Source organism: Paralichthys olivaceus, chromosome 24, assembly GCF_024713975.1.
Source record: "Paralichthys olivaceus isolate ysfri-2021 chromosome 24, ASM2471397v2, whole genome shotgun sequence".
NCBI classification, from domain to species: domain Eukaryota; kingdom Metazoa; phylum Chordata; class Actinopteri; order Pleuronectiformes; family Paralichthyidae; genus Paralichthys; species Paralichthys olivaceus.
Window position 1 is genome coordinate 14,694,979 of NC_091116.1, and position 14,112 is coordinate 14,709,090.

At 42.2% G+C, this 14,112-nt stretch overlaps 4 protein-coding genes across 4 annotated transcripts; 1 reads left to right on the top strand and 3 right to left on the bottom strand.

Annotated features, from left to right (window-relative positions):
* Window positions 1–848: 848 nt before the first annotated feature.
* eef1b2 (eukaryotic translation elongation factor 1 beta 2) lies at window positions 849–3,022 on the bottom strand. The gene is made up of 7 exons (XM_069520721.1): window positions 2,889–3,022; window positions 2,176–2,298; window positions 1,936–2,077; window positions 1,778–1,844; window positions 1,356–1,481; window positions 1,083–1,150; window positions 849–975 (listed from the first exon to the last, which is right to left on the bottom strand). Exons 1-7 carry the CDS (start codon window positions 2,966–2,968, stop codon window positions 889–891), a joined length of 693 nt encoding a protein of 230 aa, XP_069376822.1. The 5' UTR covers window positions 2,969–3,022; the 3' UTR covers window positions 849–888.
* Window positions 2,979–5,630, top strand: arl11 (ADP-ribosylation factor-like 11). The gene is made up of 6 exons (XM_069520723.1): window positions 2,979–3,118; window positions 3,472–3,604; window positions 4,425–4,490; window positions 4,571–4,686; window positions 4,957–5,134; window positions 5,339–5,630. Exons 2-6 carry the CDS (start codon window positions 3,572–3,574, stop codon window positions 5,465–5,467), a joined length of 522 nt encoding a protein of 173 aa, XP_069376824.1. The 5' UTR covers window positions 2,979–3,118; window positions 3,472–3,571; the 3' UTR covers window positions 5,468–5,630.
* Window positions 5,175–8,449, bottom strand: ebpl (EBP like). The gene is made up of 4 exons (XM_069520722.1): window positions 7,963–8,449; window positions 7,488–7,557; window positions 6,831–6,969; window positions 5,175–6,142 (listed from the first exon to the last, which is right to left on the bottom strand). The coding sequence occupies exons 1-4, from the start codon at window positions 8,137–8,139 to the stop codon at window positions 5,908–5,910; spliced, it is 621 nt and encodes a 206-aa protein (XP_069376823.1). The 5' UTR covers window positions 8,140–8,449; the 3' UTR covers window positions 5,175–5,907.
* Window positions 8,450–8,589: 140 nt separating this feature from the next.
* On the bottom strand, window positions 8,590–13,516 carry cavin2b (caveolae associated protein 2b). The gene is made up of 6 exons (XM_020107737.2): window positions 13,138–13,516; window positions 12,118–12,258; window positions 11,926–12,027; window positions 11,051–11,317; window positions 10,830–10,982; window positions 8,590–10,284 (listed from the first exon to the last, which is right to left on the bottom strand). The coding sequence occupies exons 1-6, from the start codon at window positions 13,357–13,359 to the stop codon at window positions 9,964–9,966; spliced, it is 1,206 nt and encodes a 401-aa protein (XP_019963296.1). The 5' UTR covers window positions 13,360–13,516; the 3' UTR covers window positions 8,590–9,963.
* Between the last annotated feature and the right edge of the window lie 596 nt (window positions 13,517–14,112).

Here is a 14,112-nt window from a genome sequence, read left to right on the forward strand (position 1 = left end):
TTTCATTTTAAAATCATTGAAGGTGGATCAATATTTATAACGTAAAGTCTAATTGTTAATTAACAAACCTGCTCATAAATGTAAATATTAAGTATTAAGTTTTTCTTTTTCAGCTTTGACCAATCACAGCTCAGCTCTTCCTGCTCCCGAATGGTCCATTATCTCGATGTTACCTGCGATGACACCTTTCACTTTAACCCGCTTCATTAAACCATTTAACTCAGTTAACCCGGGCTAACAGTAACCATGGTGACGCTGCAGGTGACGTGGCTCTGCCGTTATGACTGTTGTTAGCAGGTGGCTAACTGTTAGCATGCTGTTAGCTGAGTGGCAGGTGCACAGAGGAGGTGATGAGCTGGTTTAGATCAGTGACGCAAAGATTCAATAATCGATCATCGATTAGTTTGTTTACCTGCAGGTGTTTGTTTACTTTCACAAATCAAAAGCTTCTTCCGCGCGCTGCTCCGCCACTCTGTTTAGTTTCCGGTCTGTTTCTTCTTCTGCTGTACAAATTCAGGTAGAGCGACACTGTGGCCCTGCTGCAAAGGTGCTGCCATCCTCGGCCAGAGCGGGAACTACAATCTCTAAACATTTTATTTAAAATGGTTTAATGCAGATTAAGATGAACAGTTCTCCGATGTGATAAGAGTTTAAACTTGGACAGTTTGTAGGTTTTAGCTTTATTTAAATGTGACTCATTACACATCTACTTGAACAGATGAAGGCGTTGCATTTAAATATTAATACTGTAACATACAAAGGTAAAATAACTTTTATAAACTTTTAGATTCTTTTTGGTGACATTTATTATGTAAAAATGACGACAACTTCACTTTGTGCTCAAGGGCTTTTTTTTTTTCTTCTCTCTTTATTATCAACATGTTAGTTTCAGATCTTGTTGAACGCTGCGACATCCATCGACTGAACGAAATCTTCGAAGGCAGTAATGTGTTCCTCCAGGAGGTCTGTGCCCACCTGGATATACAAAATAAAAGCTTCAGGTAACAAACGCAACAAAACAAGGGACTTCTGTGAGGAAACTCAAAACTGTACAGAAAAGGTAGTCGGTTTAATTTATTCACCTTGTCATCTTCGACAACGCAGCCAATCTGCAGCTTCTTGATGCCGTAACCCACAGGAACCAGTTTGGCTACAAGAAACAAGTCAGAGCAGACCAATAAGTGATCCATATCTTAATCTGAGCAGAAGATATTTGATTTTATCTGCAGGGTTTTCAGATCTTTAAGTTTCCATCACGTATTCAGCCGAAAGATGGTGTAATAGATCATCATCAGTTCTGTTGTCACTGATCAATAACATGTACTAGTAATGTATTATTGCAGTAATGTTCTTACATTGTCCCCAGATGAGCCCGTCCATCTGTATACTGCGGACACACTCCTCCAGTTTCGCCATGTCCGTCTCATCATCCCACGGCTTCACATCCAATAGGATCGAAGATTTGGCGATGAGGGCGGGCTCTGAAGAGGAGACAGGAGCATGTTACCACAGCAACCACTCTACACTACAAGACTAATTAGCTGCTGAGACTCTCATCAGGTAAATATGGTGTCCATCAGACATTCAGCCGAAAGATGGTGATTGGTTCATCATAAAGAGTCAGACGAGCATCATGTGATTCTGATAGTTTGTCTGAAAACGATCAAAAAAAAAAAAATATATATATATATATATATATTTTTTTTTTTTGATCGTTAGAAAAAACCATTATATATATATATATATAATTAATGCGACTGGCTGTGATGTAACTTACTCTTGGCTTTCTTGGCAGCGTACTCTGCCAGACGCTCCTCCTTCAGTCTGGCTGCCTCTGAATCATCCTGTGAAACAAAACCCAGGTCTAAGATCACAGGTGAGTTCACATGGTGATCAATGACATCACTGTGACCTTTATATCATCAACGATCTCACCTCCTCGTCAGAGCCGAACAGGTCGATGTCATCATCATCCTCCTCCTCCTCCTCATCCTTTGAGATGGCGGCAGAGCTGGAGGTGGTGTCGGGCATGGCTGCAGGTCCGTACTGACCCAGAGGTTTCTTCACACCTGGAAGACTGACAGGAGACACCGCTGACATCACTCCTCTAACCCCCCCCTCCCAAAAAAACCAACAACATCACTCCTTTAACCCCAACAACAGTGTTGTCCTCACCTGTTCTTCTGGCTCTGGTAAGATTTGATGTGGTTGTACCAGCGGAGGGCATGACACAGGTCAGCTGAGGGCGGCGTCGAGATGGCGTCAAAGACGGCTACATCAGCCTGAGAGGGAACAAACCTGAGGACAAAACAAACTTGTCACTGAATGCTGTCACACTTCAGCTGCTCTCCATCAATCAACATTTAAATAAACTGCACAACTTAGTAACCATAGTGTTAAGTGGTGGTTTGTGAAGTCATCTGAAAATCTGTCAACTCAGTTTTTATATATTACACTTAAAAGTTCTTATATCTACAACTATAACTAGTTATTAAGTGATATCATATATTCATATATTTATTAAAAGTGTCCTCTGATCTGTTTAAACCTTCAGTCTGTTAAAGACACGTAGCATCACTTAGCCTGTTAGCACCATGTGGCTTCATGCTAACGTTGACGTGTAGCTACTTGTAACCTCAAGAATTATGTTATCATGTGAACTGGTCTGACGTCACTTCTTCTTCACTCAACGTGAAACACGAATATTTCATTATGTTCGATTTATTTCTCTTCATTTAAAACATTTAGCTACATCTAACGCTAGCTAACAGTTAGCTGTTAGCTAACAGCAGATCGGAGCCAAGATGGCGGCGCCGGCAGCAGCACAGCTGCAGTTTCTAATGTTTGCTCCTGTTTTGTCTCGTCGGCTCTGCCTCGGATCGACTCACCCTTCGATGTAGCTTCGCTCCAGCAGGAAGTCATTCAGCACTTTGAGCCCGGAGGCTGATTTCAGGTCACCGAAGCCCATAATGACGAGGAGGAGGGCAAGGAGCCGTCGGAGGAGGAAGAAGAAGAAGGAGGGAGGAGGCGCGAAGAGACGAATTTATACCCGGAGATAGACCCCTCCTCAGCGGGCAGCGCTCCTCCTCCTGCCCGCTGAACCTGGCGCTCCTCAACAGTAAATACAAACTTTACGTTTCATCCATTGAAATGAAGAAATACAAAGAAACACACTGATTATTTACTACACACATAGTGTGTACATATATATATATATATATATATATATATATGTGTGTGTGATATAACTCTGTTTACCTGTATATTTCTTGTTGTTTATGTGTTTGTTTACAGTTGTTTATCTGTTTATGATTGTTTGTCTCTGATTCCGTGTCAGAGTGAATCATCTTCAGTTTAGAAACGATCTTCAAACTCACAAGAATGTAGTCTGACCTGTCATATGGTCACGTGACCTGCTCTGATTGGTTCATTGAGTGTGAAGGTGTGAACACACCTGGGGGATCTTCACAGGTGAGAGTTCAGAGGAAAACAGAAGAAACAGAAGAAGCAGCAGGTTAAAGAAGAAGAGAAGAAACAGGTGGAAGAAGAAGAGAGAGAGAGAGAGAGAGAGATGGGTCAGGCTCGCTCATCCGCGTGTCCTCAGGTAAATCTGTTTGCTGAACTTTTCATTTGAAATGTTCTTTAACAACATGAGTCAGAAACACAGTGTCAGCCATGTTGGATCAATGTTAATTCCCATGAGTTTAATGCTGTTTGATGCTATTGGATCATTGTCGCAGGATTTTGACGTAAAACATCAGCAGGTGGAAAATCAGATATCGCTCAGTTATGGACCATCGATTGTACACTACCTTTCATGATGCAGTATGGGAAAGAATGAGTGAACTATATAGTGTATACAAATGTCAATAAATGTTTGGAGAGAACTCACGATACAATGATTGATGAGACACATTTTTCAAACTTGGCACTGTTTATTGACAATCAGTGAAGCATTGATGGATTATTGATGATTGATTACTTGATCACAGTTGTGTGCTTTTGTGTAAGAAAACAACTGTTTTAAAAGTGATGCATTCACTGACGCATTAAAGTTGTAGGATAAAAAATGAAAACTAACATGTTGACGTCAGGGCGAGCAAACAGGAAGCTTCAAAATAAAAGCTGTCGGTAAATAAAATCTGACTCAAACGCTAAGAGTTCAGGTTTTAACCACGACATGAAGAACAACCTGATGATATCATCTATAACAGATGTGACATCATCAGTCACACACATCTCAGGTTGCTGTTTGATGTCATCATCATGACATCGTCTTGTCCTTGATAAACTGACGACAACAAATGGTCAAGTTGATGCTTAAATTTAGAAGAAACTTTGTTTCAAATATTGATTCTGTTAGTTTTAAAGTAAAACCTGAACGTGTATGGGATGAAATATAAAACTGTTGCTGTGACGCTCAGGTGATTCTGATGGGTCTGGACTCTGCGGGGAAGTCAACTCTTCTGGCTCGACTGCTCACAGGACAGGTGAGATTCTACAGAGGTGACATGTTACAACAGGAAGTGTGCTTCGATCCAGGTGTCAACCATTACCTTTGACCCTGCAGGTGATGGACACGTCACCCACTATTGGATTCAATGTGGGAACATTGGACCTGGACAAGAAGACGTCTCTGACTGTGTGGGACATCGGAGGACAGAAGAGCATGAGACCAAACTGGAGGTAAATCTGTTTACAAACAAATAAACTAGAATCATCGTCCTGTGGTTTCAGTCTATGTACATGTCATTGACCTTGACTTCTGAAATTTAACCAGGTCATCTGTGAATCTCGTGGAATCTTTGAACTAAATTTGAATAAATTCCCTGAAGCAGTTCTTCAGATATAGTGTTCACAAGAATGTGACGGACCAACAGCCTGAAAACATAATGTCTCTGGTCACTGGGTGTTGCAGGCACGGAGATGTAACAATCAGTCAACCCATCTCCTCAGGTTCTACCTGGACGACTGTAAGGCACTGGTCTTTGTGGTCGACAGCAGCAACCCTGGTCGAATGTCAGAGGCTCAGAAAACTCTGAAGAAGATTCTGAGTGAGGAGAAGTTGCGAGGAGTTCCTCTCATGGTTCTGGCCAATAAGAAAGATCTGCCCAATTCTATGACGATAAGAGAGGTGAGAGACACATCCCATAATAACCAGTTCCAGGTCCTAGTTGCTAGGAAACAAGTATTTATTGGTTTGGGTTAGGATCCATGGACGAGGAAACTTTGAGAGAGGAAGGTTGAATCATTTACACCTGAACAGACACTAGGTGGAGCTGTTTCCTCTCCCTCCTCCTCTTATTCGTCTGTCTCACCCTCTCTCCCCCCCCCTCAGATCTCCAACCACCTCGATCTCCGCAGTTACACCGAGCGCTCATGGGAGATTCAGGCCTGCAGTGCTCTGAAGGGACTCGGCCTCCAGCAGGCGTTTCTGTCTGTCAATAAACTGATCAAGAAGAGCTGAAGGGAGGAGCTGAAGGGAGCAGGGATGGAGTTTATGTGAGGAGGAGGTGGAGGAAGAGCATAAATATTTAAACAAACAAAACGTTGTTTTATTGTAATCAACAAATATCCACCTGTCAAGTATTAATAAAGTGTATTGATCGATCAGTTGATTGATAATCAAAGGAGGAGTTATGTGTTTTTCTTCTGATGTCGTTTTCTGCCCTGTAAGAGTGACTCAGCAAATCAAAGCAACAGAATCAATTTGTACTATTTAAATTATGAAGAATTCGAAAGGGTATGTTCTTTATCTAAATAAAAAATAATAATGACAAGAAAAATCGGAATCTAAAAGCAATTCCCTAATCAATCATCAGGTTTTCAGTCAGATGTTTTCATTATTGATTGTGGAAACATGGAATGAACTTTAAATGTTGACGTAAACACATTTCTAAACACTTGTCACAACCTCTTGTGTGTGTGGTTCACGGCGTGCATACTCCTCAGAGAAAACCAGGACTGGATCAGCAGCAGGACGGGGACCAGGACCCAGAGTCCGTTAAAGAAGACCAGGTAGACCCACAGGTGGAGCCAGCTGGACGTGTCCAGGTGAGGACTGCCCATCAGCCAATCAGGACAGAAGGTCATCCAGCCGCCATACAGCTCGCACACGCTCAGAGTGATCTGCAGGAAGTGTCTGAAAAGTACGCCAGTATATATATGTCAATGTGTACTGTTAATATTTCAGCATACAATCAGATATTTATACAACCTCATATATTATACACTGGTACGATAGCTATACAAATCCACGTTTGTGTATATAAATATAATTTACACATACTCAATATATGTACACATACATGGAAATATATCTGTGTACAATCATATCATATATAATTCAACCTCAAAAATATGATATACTGATCTGCAGCCATTCTGTGAGGCAGCTGGAAACCTTGCCCCTTACAACACTAAGACGGGAAATTAATTTTTGTTTATATATTGTATATTGTCCATTTATTTTGTAAACCCTACTAAGCACTCTCTCTTTTGGAGGGTTTGAGGGGGTGTCCAGCAGACGCCTTGTTAATCAGGGGAGAGACACAGGTGGGAGAGAGGGGGCTGAAGTATTTCTTCCATTAATTGTGTATTTTCTTTCATATATATTAGACAGTGGTCATTCGTAATGTTTTTAAAGAACAGTGAGTAATATTAAACGGTAAATATGTTTTAGAGTCATTATGGGGGGGGGACTCAGGTCTGATGCCCAGTTAGTTTAACCACCAAGAAAACCCTTCACACACATATATACAGTATATATATCACTCTCTCTCTCTGTTTATATTAAGTATTGGTCATAGTGTTGCCTGTAGTAGTATTACCTGTAGTACTGGTCTTTGACTACTGCGTAGATGAGTAGAATTCCGAGCACAGAGTCCAGGACGACTGTGAGAATCTCAATGGAAACGATTGTTGGATCAAAAACTAACCAACGACTATCGGCTTTACTGTACTCCCTCCCTACAGAGACAGACGGGTCAGAGACACAGATGGATCAGAGACATAGACAGTTCAGAGACACAGACAGGTCTGAGACAATGATGGGTCAGAGACACAGACAGGTCAGAGACACAGACAGTTCAGAGACACAGACAGGTCTGAGACAACGATTTTTCAGAAACACAGATGGGTCAGAGACAGGTCAGAGACACAGACAGTTCAGAGACACAGACAGGTCTGAGACAATGATGGGTCAGAGACACAGACAGGGCAGAGACACAGACAGGTCTGAGACAACGACGGGTCAGAGACACAGATGGGTCAGAGACACAGATGGGTCAGAGACAGGTCAGAAACACAGACAGTTCGGAGACACAGACAGGTCTAAGACAACGATGGGTCAGACAGATGGGACAGAGACAGGTCAGAGACACAGACAGGTCAGAGACAACGATGGGTCAGAGACACAGATGGGTCAAAGACACAGATGGGTCAGAGACAGACAGGTCAGAGACACAGAAATAGGAATCTAAACTCACATAGTTCAGCCAGAGGACCTTCAGACGACTGCACCGTCCCCACCAGAGACATGTAAACAAACGGCCCCTCCTAAAACAAACAACAACCAGAGACATGTAAACAAACGGCCCCTCCTAAAACAAACAACAACCACAGACATGTAAACAAACGGCCCCTCCTAAAACAAACAACAACCACAGACATGTAAACAAATGGCCCCTCCTAAAACAAACAACAACCACAGACATGTAAACAAACGGCCCCTCCTAAAACAAACAACAACCACAGACATGTAAACAAATGGCCCCTCCTAAAACAAACAACAACCACAGACATGTAAACAAACGGCCCCTCCTATAACAAACAACAACCACAGACATGTAAACAAATGGCCCCTCCTATAACAAACAACAACCACAGACACGTAAACAAACGGCCCCTCCTAAAACAAACAACAACCACAGACATGTAAACAAACTCTATGATTGGTCATACCAGTGTCAGGTGGACAATAACATCATAGAAGAGCCACAATAGGATCCACTTGTCTGTCGCAGAGCTCCGCCCACCATACCTGTGTGTTAGCAGGATGGCAGTTAGCACCTGGATGCTACATGCTAAAAGAGAGAGTACTGCGACCAGAGAGAGTCCAGGTGGCGCTGATGAGTCCATCTGCAGGATGAGGAGGAGGTTGCAGTACTCTATACCGATAATACTACACTCAGTCCACACAGTAGTATCAACACATCAGTATTACTACTCAGTAGTATGAACACGTGCTGTATTAATACACTCAGTACTACAAACACATGTTTCTATATTCAGTGCTTGTCCTCTCTGCTCAGCTCTCAGGACTGAACTGTGTCAATGTGGAGTGACGTCCCAGACTCCACCCCTCGCTCTATCTATTGGTCTGTTTGCTTAAAGCCCCGCCCCGTGAAACAATCCATTGGCAGTGAAAGAGACCATCCCATTACCTGACCCCGCCCACACAGATCAGAAGACACCAGTACAACAGTTCATACTTAGTTGAGAAATGTATTTAAAGAATTTAGTTAAAGCCTCACTGTAGTCTCAAGTTTAACAAAGTGGATTGAAAATGATAAACAACAAAACACAAGATGTTTTTATGTTTTTTATTTTTTGCAGAGTTCAGCTAAGGTTCAAACCTGTAACAGTTCCACAGGTAAAACTCATGAACAGGAAGTTCAGCTACACATAGAGGAAATGTTCTTTGGCTGCAGTTTTTTGTGTTAAAAAAATAACATTTTTAACCTGAAAACATCAAACTGATAAAACGGATAGATTTTTATTAGTTTTATATTTGATCCGTTTGTTTAATCACCACTGTTATTAATAGTTTTGTGTCAGTAAGGAATAACCAATCAACAACAGGTTATTGATCAGAATAGAAATCAGCAGAATCGATTGATTTTTGATGAAAAATATTCAGACAGAACATCAGGAGAACATAAAGACAGCATAAGGAGAACACTAGTAGAACCTTGAGGGAACATTAGTAGAACATCAGGGGCACATTTGGAGAATTAGTTAGGAGAACATTAGTATCGCTTCATGGGAACATTAAAGAAACACTGTCCAATCCGTCAGTGGAATGTTAAAGGGATAGTTGGGGGGGGGGGGTTGAGTCCACAAAACACTTCTGGAGTTTCAGGGTAAACAGAGTTAGAGCAGAATCCAAGGAACTGAAGTAACTGGAGACAGATTCTTCAGATGTAATAAAACAACAGAAAAAACATAACATGCCTCCATATCTGCTCCTGTGCTGTTATCAAGTGTTGTTTATATTTCATAATATAATATATAACATATAATTTGACATTTAGACTTGGTGTAAATGACCTCGGTTTGAGTTCAATATGAATGTCGGGGCTTGTGGACACTTGATGACAGAGAGGAATGTGAGAAGAACGTTGGCAGGACCTCAATTAAAACAGCTGTCTCAATTGAAATATATTATGTTATTGATCAGCTGATTATTAGTTATTGTGTTTATATCAGTCAGATGAAGTTTCAGAAAACACTACTAAGCGGTTTCATTCTCAGGTTTTCAGTCAAAGAACAGACGTCATTAAGGACCTGACCAAGAAACAAACGCTTTTAACTTTTGATGACGTTATCACATGATCAGATCGTGTGTGTGTGTGTGTGTGTGGATCTCCATCAGTTAAGAAAAATATTGATCACAAAACAAATGTGTGCTCTAAAATATAAAGAAATCGTTTCACATTTTGATAAATCCTCTTCTTGTTTTTCCCTCACAGTCTTAACTCTAGGCTAAGCAGCTATTTCCACCAGTTTAGAGCCTTAATGTTGTGGTTTCCTCTTGCTGACATTCTGTCTGCTCTTTGTCATTTATATTAATCAACATTCATACAAATTTACTCAAATTAGCTAAATTATCAATATCAATTTGAAAATGAGTCTCAGCAAAACAGGAAGACGATTTATCAGAAACTAAATATTAACGAGTGTTCAGCACTCTTCCTCCTTTTTCTCCTCTTCGTCCTCTCCTTTGTCCTCCTGAGGGAGGGTGGAGGATAGAGCGTAATCCTGACTGACTCCCTCTGAAACCACTGACTCATCTGCCACCTCCTCACCTTCCTTCACCTCATCTATCACTTTCTCTTTCTCCTGCTCCGGCTCTCCTGGGGCCACCTGGGCATGGACCTCAGTGAAGGGGACCTCGAGGTCGCTGCTGCCCAGTGGGGAAAGCTGGACATCGGCCTCTGTGATAACAGACTCCCCAGTCTGAGCGGAGGCCTCAGGAGGCTGAGAGTCAGAGCTGCTGCGAGGCTGAAAAAACACAGACAGAGGGGTCAGAGGTCACAGGAATGGTAACGAAACTCTGGGAACCTAATGGAACTTTTGTGGAACCTCAGGTGAACCTGAAGTGGACTTGATGGAACCTTTGTGAAAAACTTTGAGAATGTCAAGAAATCTTTGGAGAATGTTGATGAAACATTGCTGGAAAAACGTATACATGTATACTTACCTAAGCGGAGGAACCATGTAAGAAGCTAGTCCGAACCAAATTAAGTGAACTTTAAATGAGCCTCACAGGTATTGCAGTAGAAAATGTTGATGGAACCTTACAGTTATTAAAGGAGAACAATGGGGATCTCGGGGGAATGTTGCAGAAACTTGGAGTTAAAGTTACAGACTTAAGACCAAGACTTAAGTGGAACTTTGAGGGTATTTTAGGCAGACCTTGTGTGGATAATTTAAAGAACCCTTGTGGAACAATCACAGGGATATAAAGGAATAATTATAGAACTTGGGAGAACCTTTACAAGATGGTAGAACTCTAGAGGAACATAGAACAACAAAGATCTAGTAACCTTCCGGATGCTGAAGGTCAAAGGTGAAACCTTCAGACTGGAGGTTTTCAGTTTGATCTTCTCTCGTTGCTCCGCAGAAACAATCTTTGTTCCAATCTTGTTCATCTTCTTCTCAATGTTATGTCTGGAGAACGCCTTCTTCAGACTGTCCACCTGCAGAGAGAAAGAGTTTAACACCTGTCGTCCATCCACCTGACTCAACACCTGTCTGTGGTTCTCACCTTCTTCAGACTGGATCGTTTCAGTTTCTCCGCTCTGGATTTCTCCATGTTCTCCAAGTCATGAGGCCACACCTCCTCATCCTCCAGCTCTGCCTCCAGACCGACGTCCTCATCAGATGATAGGTCGATGGTATGGAGCCCACCCTCTTGAGACTGGTTGCTGTCGGTGACGCAAGGCACTGATTCCTCACCTTCCTCCAGAATCTCATCACGAGGGAATGGAGGAGGATCCTTTACAAAAACACTAGAGGGGATCTCAGTCTCCTCCTGATGGAGAGAACAGCAGAATGTATCTCTTGCTAAAGGAACCACAGACAAACCACAGAGGATTACCACAGAACCTAAAAATAACTGGACGGAAATCTGGGAAAGGGAAAATGTCTCAGGAACCTCATCTGGTTCTAAAGGGACCTAATTAAACCACAATAACTTGGTGGAATCTGACATAAATTCAAGTGGATCATTACTTATACTCCGGAACCCTCAGAGAATGTATGGAGAACCTAATGTTGAGGAGCCTTCGTGGAATCTAGAGGATATTTCTGTGAGTCCCGGAGGAGCTGCAGAGGAACAACAGAACAATGCCAGAGGAAGCTCAGTGGAACCTGAACTGATGTTACCATGACAACCAGACCACATGATAACAGTCCAGTTTTACAGCTCACTTCCTGCTGCAGATGAGGACCAAATAAGGTCAAAGACTGAAAACAACTGACAGAAAGAAGGGGGCTGTGTGAATGACTGACGGGTGATGACTTTGTCTCCCAGCATGCTTCACTGTGTTGGATAAAAACGTCAGTTTAATGATATCTAATGTAATGTAGCCTGGACCAGGACTTATGGTCTTATAAAACTTTTCTGACCTCTGACCTTACCTGGAAGATGAGAACCTTGAAGTTGTTCCTGCTGATCAGGTGGGCGTGGTTTGCCTCCAGTTTCTTCACTTGGACGCCCTGACGCTCCATCCTGTCACGCACCTGGGATGACATCACGCACAATACACATTGATTGACAGGGGGGAGATATTGACTGACAGGTAACACACTGATTGAAGGGTGAGCATGTACCTCCTTCATAGTAACGGACAGCTTTCGGCTCTTGTCCAGCAGTTTACTGACGGTGTTTGACGTGTGACTGTGACTCTTTGACAGTTTGGTCATATCAGCCTGGATCCCTCTGACCACACCCTCCATCTCCACCTGGTGCACCTGCAATACATTAATCAATAGACCGATCTATATGTATATCAAAACATCAATACAGGTCAAAACTGGTCAGGAATCTAACATCTGGAAAACAGCTGCTTTATTCTGCAGCAACAACATGTGACCCTTTCATTAGAGAAGAAACGAGAGAGGACACAAGAGGAGGTGAAGAACATGGAGTCAACAGGAAAATTAAATGTTGTGGGTTTTTTTAATGGATTTTGGTTTGGACACATTTTACATTCAGTTCTGACTGTTTTAGTGACTTTATTATTGAATCTGTTATTGACTCAGGGCAGTATACTGTGTCTTTAGGTGTCTGTGGTTGTAAGTGAACATCTGTTTGTCAGTTGGTGTTGGTTTCAGTGCTTGTTGGTTGGTGTCTCTGTTTGTATCGGTTGGTGCATGTCGATTGGGGTTGGTGCATGTTGGTGGGTGTCGGGTGGTGTTAGGGTTGGTTGGTGTTGGTTGGTGTCTTTGTTTGTGTCGATTGGTGTTGGTGTCGGTTGGTGTTGGTGTCGGTCGATGTTGCAGTTGGTGGATGTTGGTTGGTGTCTTTGTTTGTGTCGGTTGGTGTTGGTGTCGGTTGGTGTTGGTGTCGGTCGATGTTGCAGTTGGTGGATGTTGGTTGGTGTCTTTGTTTGTGTCGATTGGTGTTGGTGTCGGTTGGTGTTGGTGTCGGTCGATGTTGCAGTTGGTGGATGTTGGTTGGTGTCTTTGTTTGTGTCGATTGGTGTTGGTGTCGGTTGGTGTTGGTGTCGGTCGATGTTGCAGTTGGTGGATGTTGGTTGGTGTCTCTAATTGTGTCGGTTGGTATGGGTGCATGTCAGTCAGTGTTGGTTGGTGTCTGTTGGTGTCTGTGATGGCTCTGCAGTCTCTCACCTCCATCTTGTGCTGGTTTTCCTGAACAGCATCCAACATATTGACCAGTTTGTCGAGGAGAGTGAGGACGGTGATGGCGTTGACGGGACCCTGACTCATTTTCTCAGACTCAAACCCTGCCAGGAGGGAGGAGGGCGAGGCCTGGTCCTGGTTCAGGTCCTGGTCCAGGTTCTGGGGGGGGACCAGCAGGTCCTGGCTCTGGTGTGTCTCAGTTGTCACCATGATTCTTCAGTCGAACTAAAAACTAAAGACTTTTCGGTAAAAAAACACTGTGGAATCTGCCTCGCCCTCCCAGCCTCTCTCTGAGTCTGTGTGTGTGTGTGTGTGCTGCACTCTGATTGGTTGGCTCACAGGAAAACTTTCCATCTAACTTCCCTGAGAAGCTTCCACACCTTTAACTCCTTCACTGCCTGAACCTGAAACATGACAAGGCTTTTATTCTGAAGAGTTTATTATTGTTTCCTGTTGATACGGTTAACACTAACCTTTAAAAAACCTTTTACAAAAATGGGTTAGAAATAAATACGTACAATTGTATTTGTTAAAAGGAAAAAAGGTTATATTACTTGAACACGTTTATAAAAAATTTAAATGTAACAAATGTCATGAACATTGTGGATGTGATGATTCTATATTTTTCTTTTGGATTTGTTTTTATTTCACTTTTTTATTTGGACCTATGAGTCTGACATTATATGAATTTATCTTTTAAAAAATAAAATTGATGATGTAAATATGAAAACAAATATATATTATGTATTATTTATTAAACTTAAAAAAGTTAACATATAACATTAGCTCAATGTGAAATGATATAAATAAAAACAAATTAAAGGAAGTGTCATTGGAAGAGCTTAAAGAGTTAAAATCTCTCTCTCTACCACACCCAGGGGGGAGGGGTGTGTTACCATTACGACCAGGCTGTGTATCTGTGTGTTTCAGTGTCTCTAATGTTTTCAAGGTGAAGTCATCTGG

Bases quoted from the DNA above. Each gene is read 5' to 3' on its own strand.
- eef1b2 (XM_069520721.1), bottom strand. From the start codon at position 2,968: ATGGGCTTCGGTGACCTGAAATCAGCCTCCGGGCTCAAAGTGCTGAAT. The intron at 2,299-2,888 runs GTGAGTCGATCC...TTTTGTCCTCAG, and splicing joins GAGCGAAGCTACATCGAAGG to GTTTGTTCCCTCTCAGGCTG. The intron at 2,078-2,175 runs GTGAGGACAACA...GTCTCCTGTCAG, and splicing joins TACCAGAGCCAGAAGAACAG to TCTTCCAGGTGTGAAGAAAC.
- arl11 (XM_069520723.1), top strand. From the start codon at position 3,572: ATGGGTCAGGCTCGCTCATCCGCGTGTCCTCAG. The intron at 4,687-4,956 runs GTAAATCTGTTT...CCATCTCCTCAG, and splicing joins AGCATGAGACCAAACTGGAG to GTTCTACCTGGACGACTGTA. The intron at 5,135-5,338 runs GTGAGAGACACA...CCCCCCCCTCAG, and splicing joins ATTCTATGACGATAAGAGAG to ATCTCCAACCACCTCGATCT.
- ebpl (XM_069520722.1), bottom strand. From the start codon at position 8,139: ATGGACTCATCAGCGCCACCTGGACTCTCTCTGGTCGCAGTACTCTCT. The intron at 7,558-7,962 runs GTATGACCAATC...TGTTTGTTTTAG, and splicing joins TTATTGTCCACCTGACACTG to GAGGGGCCGTTTGTTTACAT. The intron at 6,143-6,830 runs GTAATACTACTA...CGTACTTTTCAG, and splicing joins GTCAAAGACCAGTACTACAG to ACACTTCCTGCAGATCACTC.
- cavin2b (XM_020107737.2), bottom strand. From the start codon at position 13,359: ATGGTGACAACTGAGACACACCAGAGCCAGGACCTGCTGGTCCCCCCC. The intron at 12,259-13,137 runs GTGAGAGACTGC...AATGTATTGCAG, and splicing joins AAAACCAGCACAAGATGGAG to GTGCACCAGGTGGAGATGGA. The intron at 10,285-10,829 runs GTTACTAGATCT...GTGTTTTTTCAG, and splicing joins TGACCTTCAGCATCCGGAAG to CCTCGCAGCAGCTCTGACTC.